This window comes from Trachemys scripta, chromosome 23, assembly GCF_013100865.1.
Source record: "Trachemys scripta elegans isolate TJP31775 chromosome 23, CAS_Tse_1.0, whole genome shotgun sequence".
Lineage (NCBI taxonomy): Eukaryota > Metazoa > Chordata > Testudines > Emydidae > Trachemys > Trachemys scripta.
In genome coordinates this window covers 9349892-9362485 of record NC_048320.1, presented here as the reverse complement: position 1 = coordinate 9362485, position 12594 = coordinate 9349892, and the positions used below count along the sequence as shown (strand labels likewise).

At 57.4% G+C, this 12594-nt stretch overlaps 1 protein-coding gene across 1 annotated transcript in view; it reads left to right on the top strand.

The window, feature by feature from the left end:
* Positions 1-7787, top strand: part of ITGA3 (integrin subunit alpha 3) — a 39722-nt gene extending 31935 nt beyond the window's left edge. The window contains exons 16-26 of the mRNA XM_034755909.1: positions 121-189; positions 555-634; positions 1208-1285; positions 1771-1873; positions 1948-2124; positions 2585-2698; positions 3271-3384; positions 4090-4188; positions 4542-4667; positions 6067-6221; positions 7649-7787. Coding sequence (XP_034611800.1) covers positions 121-189; positions 555-634; positions 1208-1285; positions 1771-1873; positions 1948-2124; positions 2585-2698; positions 3271-3384; positions 4090-4188; positions 4542-4667; positions 6067-6177 — 1071 coding nt within the window. The 3' untranslated portion in view covers positions 6178-6221; positions 7649-7787. The remainder of the gene's footprint in view (positions 1-120; positions 190-554; positions 635-1207; positions 1286-1770; positions 1874-1947; positions 2125-2584; positions 2699-3270; positions 3385-4089; positions 4189-4541; positions 4668-6066; positions 6222-7648) is intronic.
* The last annotated feature ends 4807 nt before the right edge of the window (positions 7788-12594 follow it).

The window sequence follows — 12594 nt, the reverse complement described above, 5'->3', positions numbered from 1 at the left end:
GGCAGGGCACAGGGATGGGGCAGGAGGCGCTCGGATGGGGATGGGGAGGTGTCTCTGTGGCGGGGCTGGGCTCATGGGCCGAGCTGATGGTGACACCCCCTTCCCCCGACCTCCCCACAGAGCGGCGCCTGCACCTTTGAGGAGACGGTGCTGTGTGACCTGGGAAACCCCTTCAAGAAGAACCAGAGGGTGAGCGGTGTCTGGCCCCACACGCCCCGGCTCAGAGGGCAGGGTCCCGTGGGGGTGGGGCATGTGGCACCGCCAAGTGGGGCAGCCTATGGGGCTAGGACAAGAAGCCTCGGAGGGTGGCGGGGGGGCGGGGCAGCCTTTGGACACCGACTACCTTGGGACTCTTGCGGCGTGGGTAGATGTGGGTGCCAGGTGTCCACGGCCCCATGGTGGGTGATCAATGAGATCTGAGCTTCCCCCACCGCAGGGGTCTGTGGCAGGGGTTTGGGGGTGTCCTCCAAAGGGGCCAGCCTGGTTGGTAAAGCCCAAGCCAGGCACAGCTCCACAGGGACCTGGCCTTGAGCGCTCTGGCCCCTCTGTTGCAGGCAGAGCTGATCATCACCTTCGAAGCCATCAACATCACCCTGGACACCCGCAAGGTCATGGCCCAGCTCCAGCTCTCCACGTGAGTCCCCTGGAGGGGCGCGGAGGGTGGGGGTCCATCTGCAAGGGGGAGGGGTGCTGGATGAGTCGAGCTGGCAGGAGAGAAAACAGGAAGCAAGGCCAGGCTTTTCCATAGTGCCCCCCAACCCTGCAGCACTTTGCCATCGAAAGGCGGCCACCTCTGGGGTGGAACGGGGCAGTTAATTAACAGCGCGTAGCAACGTTACGCAGCAGTCTCGGAAAGGAGAGGAAAGCGAGTGCTGTAGCCAGGTGATACCGCAGGCCAGGTGGAATGCAACACCGGGGCATCCAGAATGCCATGGGGCTTTAATGAATCAGGACCAACTTGGAAAAATAGCAGCACCCCTTATCCCTGTGCTGGGGAATTGGAGTCACCCACACCATTCCCTGCAGGGCAGCGCCCCCTAGCGCCGCTCTGGGGTCAGCATTGGCTCAGGACAGAGAGCGCCCCCTACAGACGCTGAGGCTGATGGGGTCTGGCTGAAGAACCTTGTGCGTGTCTGGATCTCTGCTCCAAGGCAGGGAGCGAGGTGCAGACGGCCCCTGTAATGTTATTTCGGCCCTGTCTCGGCAGACTGAGTTACCAGGAGGATCTGCAGCCAGTGTGGGCCGAGCTGCTGGTGGACTACACCGTCCAGGCGTCTCTCACCATGTGCGTATCTCTGGGGCTCGTGCCCCCCTCGGTTCAGCGGGTTCCCGGGTCCCCGAATTCCAGCCCCCGGGAGGCGCCTCCGTCTCCAGCGAGAACTGGAGTGTGAATTGGGGTGCTGGGCCCCATAGCTCACCCTGCTCAGGGGTTAGCGCCCCATAAGGAGTCTGGGCAGGGCTTGGGGCTGCATAGAGTGTGACTTCGATGCAGGAGTGTGATTCCTCTACAGTTGCATCCCACTGATGAAGAGACCCTGACTGCATGTGTATCCCCAGACAGTGCTTCATGCCCAGCTTGGACCCACCCAGGGCCTCCCCCACACCCAGCCCAGCCCCGGGCCCCCCAAGCCCAGCCTGCCACTTCCAGTTCTGAGCCAAGTCCGTGCTGATCCCAGCAACTCCCCACTGCCCAACACGTGCCCGCTTCTCCTGCCTGGTCTGCCCCCCGTCCCCTGCCCCGCTGACCCCAGCCGCTCTCCTCCCCGGCAGGACGTCCCGGCCCCTCCAGACGTCCTTCAGCGGGAAGGTGATGGGGGAGTCGGCCATGAAGAGCGAGCTGGATGTGGGGAGCCCGGTCAGGTTCGATTTCCAGGTACGTAGGCTCCCGATGGGGCGGGGCTGGGGGAGAAGGCGGTGACCACGTCCCAACTGGGCTTTGCGTTGCAGGTGAGCACCAAGGGGGAATCTCTGGGCTCGCTGGGCGCCATCGTCCTGGGCTTCGAGTGGCCCTACGAAATCCACAACGGCAAATGGCTGCTGTACCCCACGGAGATCCTCGTGAGCGGCAAGGGGAACTGGCGCTGCCGGCCACCAGGGGGCGTCATCAACCCCCTCAACCTCACCGTGAGTCAGGCCCTGCAGCCCGGCGGCCCCTGCTCCCCGCCCGCCCGCCGGCGCGCCCTCTCCCTCGCCTTTCATTCCTCTTCTCTGGCTCGCCCTTCCCTTCCCTGCCCTGCCTCTCCCCACCCCGCAGCTGCACTTCGCAGCGTTGCGACGGCACCCACTGCCCTGCGGGGAGCAGCGCCAGCCCAAAGCGCTGGCAGGCAGCAGTTGAAGGCACCATGCCTCTGCCGAGAGCCGTGATTCTGCCCTGGAGACCTCTGGGGAGAGAGTCAGGCCGGTGGTTCCTGTGTCCTCTGCCCTGGAGAGGTGGGGGGCCAGGTAGGTGGACTCTGAGCCCTGGCGAGGGGTCACCAGCCCGTGCGCCCTCTGCCTTGCCCTGCGTCCTCAGGTACGGGAGAGTGCTCAGCCCTCCATGAGGTGCAGACCCCGGAGGAGTGTAACCGGCTCCCTTCCTTTCCAGCTCCTGGACGGTGGCGCCTCCGCCCGGCAGAAGCGCGACCTGGAGGCGGAACTGCAAGCCGATCCCCCTGTCACCCTCGCCGCCTCCAAGAAAGCCAAGTCAGAAACGCTGCTGGTGAGCGCTGGTCTCGTGGCAGCTTTAGCCCGGCCCCAGAGGAGGGCCGGGGTCCCTGGTAGCATCTCACTAGTCACACACCCAGCGCAATCCATAGCCTGTCCTTCACGCACCCCCCAACTCCAGAGACAATGACTGTGGGCTAGTCCCCCAACTGCGCCTGCTCCAGGAGCCCAAGAGCTCAGGGGGAATCTCCGCTAGCTGGTGGCGGTGCGAGGCCTCTGACACGTGGTTGAGTAGTTCTGATTGTGCCCACTAGAGGGCAGTTGTCTCCCACAGCCAGTTGCATGGGGTACAATGGTGTGGTGTCCAAGAGTGTCAGCTGATCAGGCCCTTAACTGACCGATGTTCTGCGTGTGTTGTGGGGTCGTAACCATCCAGCGTTGAGGATTCATTTCAGAAACTCTCCCACCCCGACGTCTCTTCACAAGCTCCTAGCCCAGCCTTGAGAAGCCGTTACTGGCTGGGTGAGCTGCTCTGACAGAGACGCTTCCCCTTGGGAAGACCCTCTTACGTACGTCCGCCTGGTCCCGTCCACTAACATGCCAGCGTCTTTTGTTTCCTGCCCCCAGAGCTGCTCCAAGGGGACGTCCCGCTGCATCTGGTTCCAGTGCCCCATCCGGGACGCCAGGCACACAACGAACATCAGCGTCCGAGCGCGGGTGTGGAACAGCACCTTCATCGAGGTCAGCACCAAACTGCCCAGGGTCCCCTACTGCTCTGGGAGGGTGGATTTTATCAACGGGGGCAGGAACCGGTGATGAGATATTTAAAATTCATGACAGACGGATTCACACTAAGCATAATTAGTCAGCGGAACTCACTGCCACAAGATAAAATTGGAGCCAAGAAATTAGCAAGATTCCAGGAGGGCTCAACCATTCATATGGATAACGGGAGTGTCCATATAAACGCTAACAAAATGTTTGGAAGGGAGATAAAACTTCAGGCTTAAGCTGATCTTGCACTATCAGGATGAGACCATGGTGGCAGGCAGATTCCTCCACATCTGCCCACTGCAGGGGTTTCTTGCTGCTGGCTTTGGTGCTGGCCACTGTCAGAGATGGGTACTGGGATGGATGGTTGGTCCGGCACTGCCTGGGTTCCTTTGGAGCCAGACCCCTCTAGGCTGCTGGCTGGGGTCTGATGGAGAGTAGGCAGTGCCCAGACCTTGCATACAATGAGTTGGGAGATCTCAGTTGGGTTCCTAGTGGCAATGGCCACCCCTCCATCCCGTACTCCAGCTGGCGTTGCTCGTCCCCATTCCCAGCACTCTCTGCAGCGGGGCGGGTGTGGGGGGGGTGGCTGTGTTAAAGCGGAGAGACACTCCTGGCCCAGGTTACAAGCCGCCCCATTTCCCCCTCCCCCTCTTGTCCCCCCGGGCCGCGCAGGAGTTCAGTGACTTCGACCGTGTCAAGGTGACGGGGCTGGCAACGCTGTTCCTCAAGACAAACGTTCCCACCATCAACATGAAGAACCACACGGTGCAGGTGAGTCAGCCCGGATTGCTCCCTTCTCTGGGTGCAGGGCGGGTGTTTGCCTGCGCTGCCCTCCAGCACCTCCGGCGGGAAGTGGCTGGCACTGGAGTAGCTGGGAGTTCCCCCCGCCCATAGCCAGCGCTTCTGCACCATCCTGCATAGCGCCTCCTGCTGGGAGAGGCTGGGGCGGTAGTAGTGGGGAACTCCTCCCCCCCCTCCATAGCCAGGTCTTCTGCACCATCCCCGACAGCGCCTCCTGCTGGGAGAGGCTGGGACTACAATAGCCGGGAGCTCCCCTCCCCTGCCAGGTGCACAGTTGCACAGCTGCCATCCCATCCTGTCTGTTCCTTGCGTTTGGCTCCCAGTTCTTCGTGGACATCGACTCGGAGCTGGTCGAGGAGCAGCCGGCGGAGCTCGAGCTGTGGCTGGTGCTCGTGGCGGTCGGGGCAGGGCTGCTGCTGTTGGGGTTGATCATCTTGCTACTGTGGAAGGTGAGAGGGGCTGCTGTTCCCTTCGGCGCAGAGGGTGGGGGTGAGGGACTCCTGCTCTCCGGCTAGGCTGATACGGGAGCCGCTGGGAGTGAGTGATGGGAACCGCGCTGAGGCCTGGCGTGCTCAAGACACTGGTGGACCATGAGCCTGGCACCCCGGTGACTACATCTGTAATGCATTCCAATGCCCCCCATTGCAGCACCGCGAGGGCCCTTTAGAGAGCTGCTTCTCAAGAGAGGGTCAGGCTGGGCTGGCGACCCCGCAGGCTTTCATCGTGAAGGGTCCCGAAGCCCTTTGCAGACGACACACCGAGGTCTCTTCGCCCGCCCCTGAGATGCAGCCACCTCTGGGGTGGAGCATGGCCGCTGTTTAACAGCACACGGCTGGGATGCAGAAGAGCATCAGAAGGGGATTTAGGGAGACTGACTGTAATTACCGCAGGTGGAATGGGGCTAACGCCCCACTTATATGAGGCGTCGTGGAATGATTGATAGTTGGGAGCCTGGGGTTTATGCCAGGGTGTGGCTGAGTGAGAACAGCGCCCCCTATTGAATCATCAGCATCACGCCCTGCGGCAGCATCTGAGCTCTTCCTTGGAGCTGTCCGTGCCACCCCTGCTTAGCTTGACTGGGTTCTAGCAAATGGGGATAAACTGCCATTTTTGGGGGGTGGGGCTGAGGAAGTTTTGGGCTTCTCTCAACCTCTGCTGTCTCTGGGGCTTGTCCATCGGTCGTTTGGAGCAGGGAATGACACGAGCCTCGCCCGGGACCGGTTGAGCTGTGTAAATACCCCCGTGGGATTGCACGGCTGGTGTTCCGGCTGTATTGTTTAAACACCATTCAGCTCTGGAAAGTGACTTCTGTCTCGGGGATCACCGCTGACTGCTTCGCAAGATAGCAGCCCTGATTCTGGGCGGCATAGAGGAGCTGGAAACCCCAGAGATAACCCTGCAAGTGCCACCTGGGGATCTGAGAGTCAAGCTGGTTTTTTCCCCTTCAGTTCCACAGTAGGAACTTAATTGATGATGCATGATCCGGAATAGAATCCGGATTGCTGCTTCCACTCCACTAGGCTAGCAGGAGTGAACGGGTATTTCCGGCATCACGTGGGAGCGGATCAGGTGAGTCAGAAGGGGCCGTCTCTCAGAGCAGGGTTCAGTTGAGGTTGTTTAATAGGAAGCCGGAATGACCCTGCTGATTGGGAAGTACATCCATATCCCTAACCTACCTCCCCCATCCGGCCCTGCTCTGCAGGGTTCCCAAAGCCCTTTATAAATCGATACACTCAGAGATCAGCCCATCTGCCACTGAGAAGCAGCCACCTCTGGGCAGGAGCATTTCCTCCCAAGGGATTTCCCGCCGCCCATTGCCCCTGACCGGTGTCACCTGCTTCCTCGTAGTGCGGCTTCTTCCGGAGGGCGAGCACCCGCGCCATGTACGAGGCCAAGGGCCAGAAAGCGGAGATGAAGATCCAGCCGTCTGAAACGGAGCGGCTGACCGACGACTACTAGCTCAGGGCTGCCCCTTTGCCCTGAGAGCCCACTCCATTCTCTTGGTAATGAATGGGGGGCGGGGCAACATACAAAGGGGAGGGGCCTATGGGATATTGACTTCTCACTTCCTCCCTGTCTGTCATGCCTTCTCCTATTAACCCTTTCCCTGTCTGGGCTGCATCTCTCCCTTGAGGGGCCCACTGAGTCGCTGTGTGTGGTCTGGTCTGATACTCTCGCAGCCAGGGAACAAATCGTCTGACTGCACTTTCGTTGGCACGCCCCTACCCCTAATCCCCCTCTACTTTTCCCTGGCTCCCCTCCACCTGCAGCTGGGTTCTGCACAGGCTCCATGGGGATGTGTGGGGGTGTGTGGGTGTGCGTATCCGCTGTTCCACTCAGTTGGAGCCAACCCGCGTTTGCGATTGTCTCGCTTTTTGCTAGCTCAGGATCTGCCCTGAGGGCCCTGCCGTATACGCCCCGATGGTGCAAAAGAGGAGTACCTGGGGAGGATACAGCACCAAACCTCGGGAGGGGAGGAGGGAGAGGGTGCTGCCCATTTGTGGCACCACGAGACCATTTGCACTCTTTGCACGGCTGGATTAGTGATGCCGAAGGGGCATCGCCACCCTCGTGCCTGATGCATCACTATTCCTCACCTGCTCGGTGGCACGAGCTGAGCCTTGTGCACGGGACAACTGCACCAGTGGGCAGAGTCAGAAGAAACCCTAATAAAGAGAAGGGTAGAACAAGGGCCCAGGATGCTACTGTGACACTAGGGGGCGCTGATGCAGAATGGGGGAATCCGGATCTTCCCATGAAGGCCCAAACGGCCGCTAACTGCCCAGGGGATAGAACTGTGGGCAGGAAGGAGAACCAGCGATTCCATGCACGCCGTCCAGCTGTGTCCGTCTGTCCAACTGTGCTGCGGTTTAACTAACGCTAATGTCTGTCTTCCCCTGTTCCAGCGTCACTGACCAAATGTTTCTCAGAGCAGCCTCTGGAGTCTGTTGTGTCTCCTCCTCTTCTCTCTCTCTTTTCTTTGGTCTTTTTCTCCCTTTCATCTCTCTGATTTCACACTCATTTTTCTCTCTGATCTCACATGATCTCTCTAATTTCCTTCTGATGTTTCTCTGATTTCTGTCCCTGATTTCTCTTTCTGATTTCTCTCTCCCTCTCTTTCTGTCCCTGATTTCTTTCTAGNCCCTGATTTCTCTTTCTGATTTCTCTCTCCCTCTCTTTCTGTCCCTGATTTCTTTCTAGTTCTGATTTCTCTCTCCCACTCTGATTTTTGTCCCCCCTCTGATTTGTGTCCCTGATTTCTGTCCCTGATTTCTCTCCCGCTCTGATTTCTGTCCCTGATTTCTTTCTGATTTCTCTCTCCGTCACTGATTTCTGTCCCTGATTTCTCTTCCTCTTTCTGATTTCTCTCTTTCTCTGCCCATTGAAGTTTGATGCTAACCTCCATCCCCTTCCTCTCCCCTCTGCGCAGTGCGACTTCTTCAAGCGGACCCGCTATTACCGGATCATGCCCAAGTACCACGCGGTGCGGATCCGCCAGGAGGAACGCTACCGGCCTGCTGACGGCTTCCTGCCCCGGAAGCACAAGAAACACTGGGTAACAAACTGGCAGGAGTCGGAGAAGTACTACTGACCCCTCCCTCCCCTTCCCGCCACCCCGTCTGCTCGGCTTGCCCCTGTGACCACGTCGCAGCTGTGTGTCAATAGCCCAGGGACCAGCCCCCTGCCAGCGAGGGACATGTTATTTATCCTAAGTTATACCGCATAGAACGGCAACCCCAACACTTTCTCAAGGGGCCCGGGAGCGAGCTACACATCCCGGGGAGCAGCCGTGCAACGCGAGACCCGGCAGTGGGAACACGAGGGGCTTTTTGTTTTGCACAAATGGATTATTTCACACATATAGACACACTCTTTTACCAGGGCACAATTGCTGTGTGTTCCGTCTGGGCCCCGTCCCTCACCCCGTCCCCAGCTCTCTGGCTCTCTGTCACGCTCACCTGTACTGCAAAGTGCCTCCTTACGCACAGACAGCGTGTGGTCTCGCACAACCCCTCTGCATCTCGGCCGTGCACTTGTGCACACACGGTTGGGTCTTACCCGATGCTCTTGGGTGCACAGAGCATTGTTTTGCCTGCCCTTTTCACACACACACCCCCCGTGCACACACATGTGCAGAGATGATCTCTTGTGCAATCAAGTCCCCGCACACACTTGGAAGCTTACGGCATTTTGCTGCGGGTTGTGTCAAGACCCCGAGCCACCCATGAGCCACATGACTTCCCCCCCCAACCCCGTCCCACGCTTGCACGCAGATGACTAGTGCACGGTCCCCAGCCTCCCCCTTCAACTCTTTGCACATGGACGCTCCTCCTCCTGGATCCGCCTGCACACACGGCCACTCGTGCACAAACTCACTTGCACCGATTCACACGTGCGGCGGTGGACGCAGCACACAGACGCTCGCCCTGACCCGGGCGCTCTTTGGTGCACGTTCGTGGTCGCCGCTTCTCCCCAGCACACGCCGACGCCCGCGCTCGGCCTCCGGCAGGTTGCTCCCTGTTAAGCCCTTGCCCCGGCGTTCTGCACCGGGACAGAAGAGGGGAAGTGGCTTCAATACTCGGAACCCCCTGATCCTGCCAAGGCAACGCCTCTCAGCCTCATCACGGCCCCCTCTGTGCACTGCACTGGACACTGGATGTTTTGCCACTGGAGTTTCTTATGTCAGAGCTACTGGTACCTTTCCTTGCTTGTCCCCTGGCCGTTCTTTGGTGGGGAGGGGAGCAGCTGTTCTTCAGGGAAGCCGATGGTTACTGGGGTACAGCTCATGGAGAGGTTTGGGAAGGGTGGACGTTGTGGGGGGAGGTAGGGGCGGGTTTTGTCATCACTGGGGGATGGTCCCTCCCCATCGCCTTGCAACAGCAGCCCTCGGCTCCCCTCCAAGGATGGGACAGGTAAGGGCTCTTTTCGGCCGGGGCTGGATCTGCTTAAGCCTAGAGCCGGTGGTCCCCTCTCCAGCTGCTCCTAGGGAGTAGCACAGGGCCTGACCCCAGGGGGTCCTGCAACAGGAAAGGCCTGGCATGGGATGCTGTCCCAGAGTTAATGCCGATCCTGCCACTGCATCGTTGTTTAGCTGCGAGACGCCACCTGGGTCCTGCCCCGGTCAGCGCTCTGCTGCCCCCCACCGTGGCACCCTCGGCTTGCTGCAGGCCTCACCCGGGCCTCCCTTTCCCATCCCAACCGTGCAGCTGAGTTTTCGTGCTATAGCTCCGTCGGCTGGAACGTTCCATTCCCAGCAAGCCCTAGCCGCTGGCCACGTTCCACTGGCGCGCTCTTGCTAGGGGGCATTCTTGCAGGCATCACACAATGCTTTAATGGGGGGTGTCACCCTGGTTTACAATAACGGAACCTGCAAGAATGACGGTTTCCTACGCTGACCACTCTTTGACACTCCCTCGGTGCCCTCGGCTGGGGGTATTAAATTATTAAGTGTGTATTTGGGGGTTTTTTTTTTTTTTTTGCTGTTGATCACTGGAGTTCGTTTCGTTTATGGTACTGGAGGTCTGGAGTCACTGCGCCTTGATGTGAATATGCTTGAGCCGTTATGATGGTGTCCAATAAAAATTGCTCCTTGATTTGTAACATGCAGTTTCCTACAGTTCCACCCAGGCTTAAACCAGAGATGCGCACTCCGGGTATTAACCGTACGTAGCACTTTTCATTAGTAGATCTCAAAGCGCTTTACAAAGGCGGTCAGTTTCATTATCCCCATTTTACAGAAGGGGAAGGTGAGGTGCTCGGAGCAGGGCTGGGAGTAGAACCCACCACTGCTGAGGGCTTATTCATGGTGCTCTCCATTAGGCCATGCTGCCCATCCCTACCAAGCACTTTCTGGACTATAGATAGAGCTGGGGGGCGCCCTCAGGACACCAGGTCTGATGCATCTCTCACTTCTGCCAGCACAAAGCCAGAGCAACGGTGTCTAATGTACAGCTGCCTTTGAAACTGCGGGTTCTAGGCCAGGGTCTACATGGTGACGCTGGGCAGCAAAGGTGGATTGTTGGTTAGCCTGGGAACCAGGGAACGCCAGGGTCCGTCAGCAGCCGGCTGCCTCAATAAGGAAACCTCCTTTGGATTTGTTACAGCCAAATTGTGGAAGACACTTCACCGGCATCCTGGGGAACGGAATCTGGCCCACTGGGTGCTGACACGAACCCATTTGCAAACTGCATCACCTAGAAAGGAAAGAAGCTTTTTGGGGGTGGGGGGGTCATGGTGCAGTGGGGGCGAAGGATACAAAGCACAAGCTGGGCGGCAGGAGGGCAGAAATCTAACTAATAATAAGCCATAGTCCTTTGGCCTTGCCCCTCGTCTCTTCATTGTGTGTTTGTACAGCGCCTAGCACACAGGGGTGCTGGTCCGTGACAGGGGCTGTTATTTGCCACCCCAGTACCAATGATTATAATCTGGAGAGTCTGTGCAGGAGCTGTCATATTTTCTTTGGCCACCAGATGTTGCTGCGGTAGTTAGGTATGGAAAACCCATTGGGACCTACAGCTGTGCAAGGTTATTGCTGCAATCAGGGCAGCGATGTGGGGGTGAGGCAGACTGGCCAGCCAAGAGGACATAAGAACGGCCCTACTGGGTCAGACCCAGGGTCCATCTAGCCCTGTATCCTGTCTGCCAACAGTGGCCGGTAGCACATGCTTCAGAGAGAACGAACAGAACAGATAACCATCCAGTGATCCATCCCCTGTCGTCCACACCCAGCTTCTGGCAAATAGAGGCTAGAGACACCCAGAGCACGGGGTGGCATCCCTGACCATCTTGGCTAATCGCCATTGATGGACCTGTCCTTCAGGAACGTATCTCGTTCTTTTTTTAATCCAGTTATCGTTTTGGCCTTCCCAACAGCACCTGGCAATGAGTTCCACAGGTTAACTACGTGTGTGAAGAAATACTTCCTTTTGTTTCTCCCTTCCATTTTGAAATACTCCACTGGCCATCACCTACAGTCCTCAGCTTAAACCTCTCCAACACATCAGTGATCTACAACCCATCCTGGACAATGATCCCTCACTTTTACAGACCTTGGGAGGCAGGCCAGTCCTCGCCCACAGACAACCCGCCAACCTTAAGCATATTCTCACCAGCAACCACGCACCGCACCATAACAACTCTAACTCAGGAACCAACCCATGCAACAAACCTCGATGCCAACTCTGCCCACATATCTACACCAGCAACACCATTACAGGACCTAACCAGATCAGCTACAACATCACTGGCTCATTCACCTGCACGTCCACCAATGTTATATATGCCAGCAATGCCCCTCTGCTATGTACATTGGCCAAACTGGACAGTCACTGCGCAAGAGGATAAATGGACACAAGTCAGATATCAGGAATGGTAACATACAAAAACCTGTAGGAGAACACTTCAACCTCCCTGGCCACACAATAGCAGATGTAAAGGTAGCCATCTTACAGCAAGAAAACGTCAGGACCAGACTCCAAAGAGAAACTGCTGAGCTCCAGTTCATTTGCAAATTTGACACCATCAGATCAGGATTAAACAAAGACTGTGAATGGCTATCCAACTACAGAAGCAGCTTCTCCTCCCTTGGTGTTCACACCTCAACTGCTAGCAGAGCACCTCACCCTCCCTGATTGAACTAACCTCGTTATCTCCACACTGATATATACCTGCCTCTGGAGATTTCCATTACTTGCATCTGAAGAAGTGAGGTTCTTACCCACGAAAGCTTATGCTCCCAATACTTCTGTTGGGGGGGGAGGGATAGCTCAGTGGCTTGAGCATTGGCCTGCTAAACCCAGGGTTGTGAGTTCAATCCTTGAAGGGGCCACTTGGGGATCTGGGGCAAAATCAGTACTTGGTCCTGCTAGCAAAGGCAGGGGGCTGGACTCAATGACCTTTCAAGGTCCCTTCTAGGAGATGGGATATCTCCATTTATTTATTAGTCTTAAAGGTGCCACAGGACCCTCTGTTGCTTCCTTTTGTTTGTTTAAAACCGGCTGCCTATTCATTTCCGTGGGTGACCTCTGGTTCTTGCATTATGTGCAGGAGTATATAACACTTTCTCCCTGCCATGCATGATTTTATTCCTTCAGAACTCTTGGTGAATACCATCTGGTCCTGGGGACTTATTACTGTTTAATTTATACATTTATTCTAAAACCTCCTCTGCTGACACCTCAATCTGGGCCAGTTCCTCAGATTTGTCACCTAAAAAGACTAGCGCAGATGCTGGAATTTCCCTCACATTCTCTGCAGTGAAGAAGGATGCAAAGAATGCATTTAGCTTCTCCTCCATGGCCTTGTCGCCCTTGACTGCTCCTTTAGGGTGGGCCGTAGGGCCCTGGTTAAGGAAATGGGGGGGGGGGGGGGGGGGGG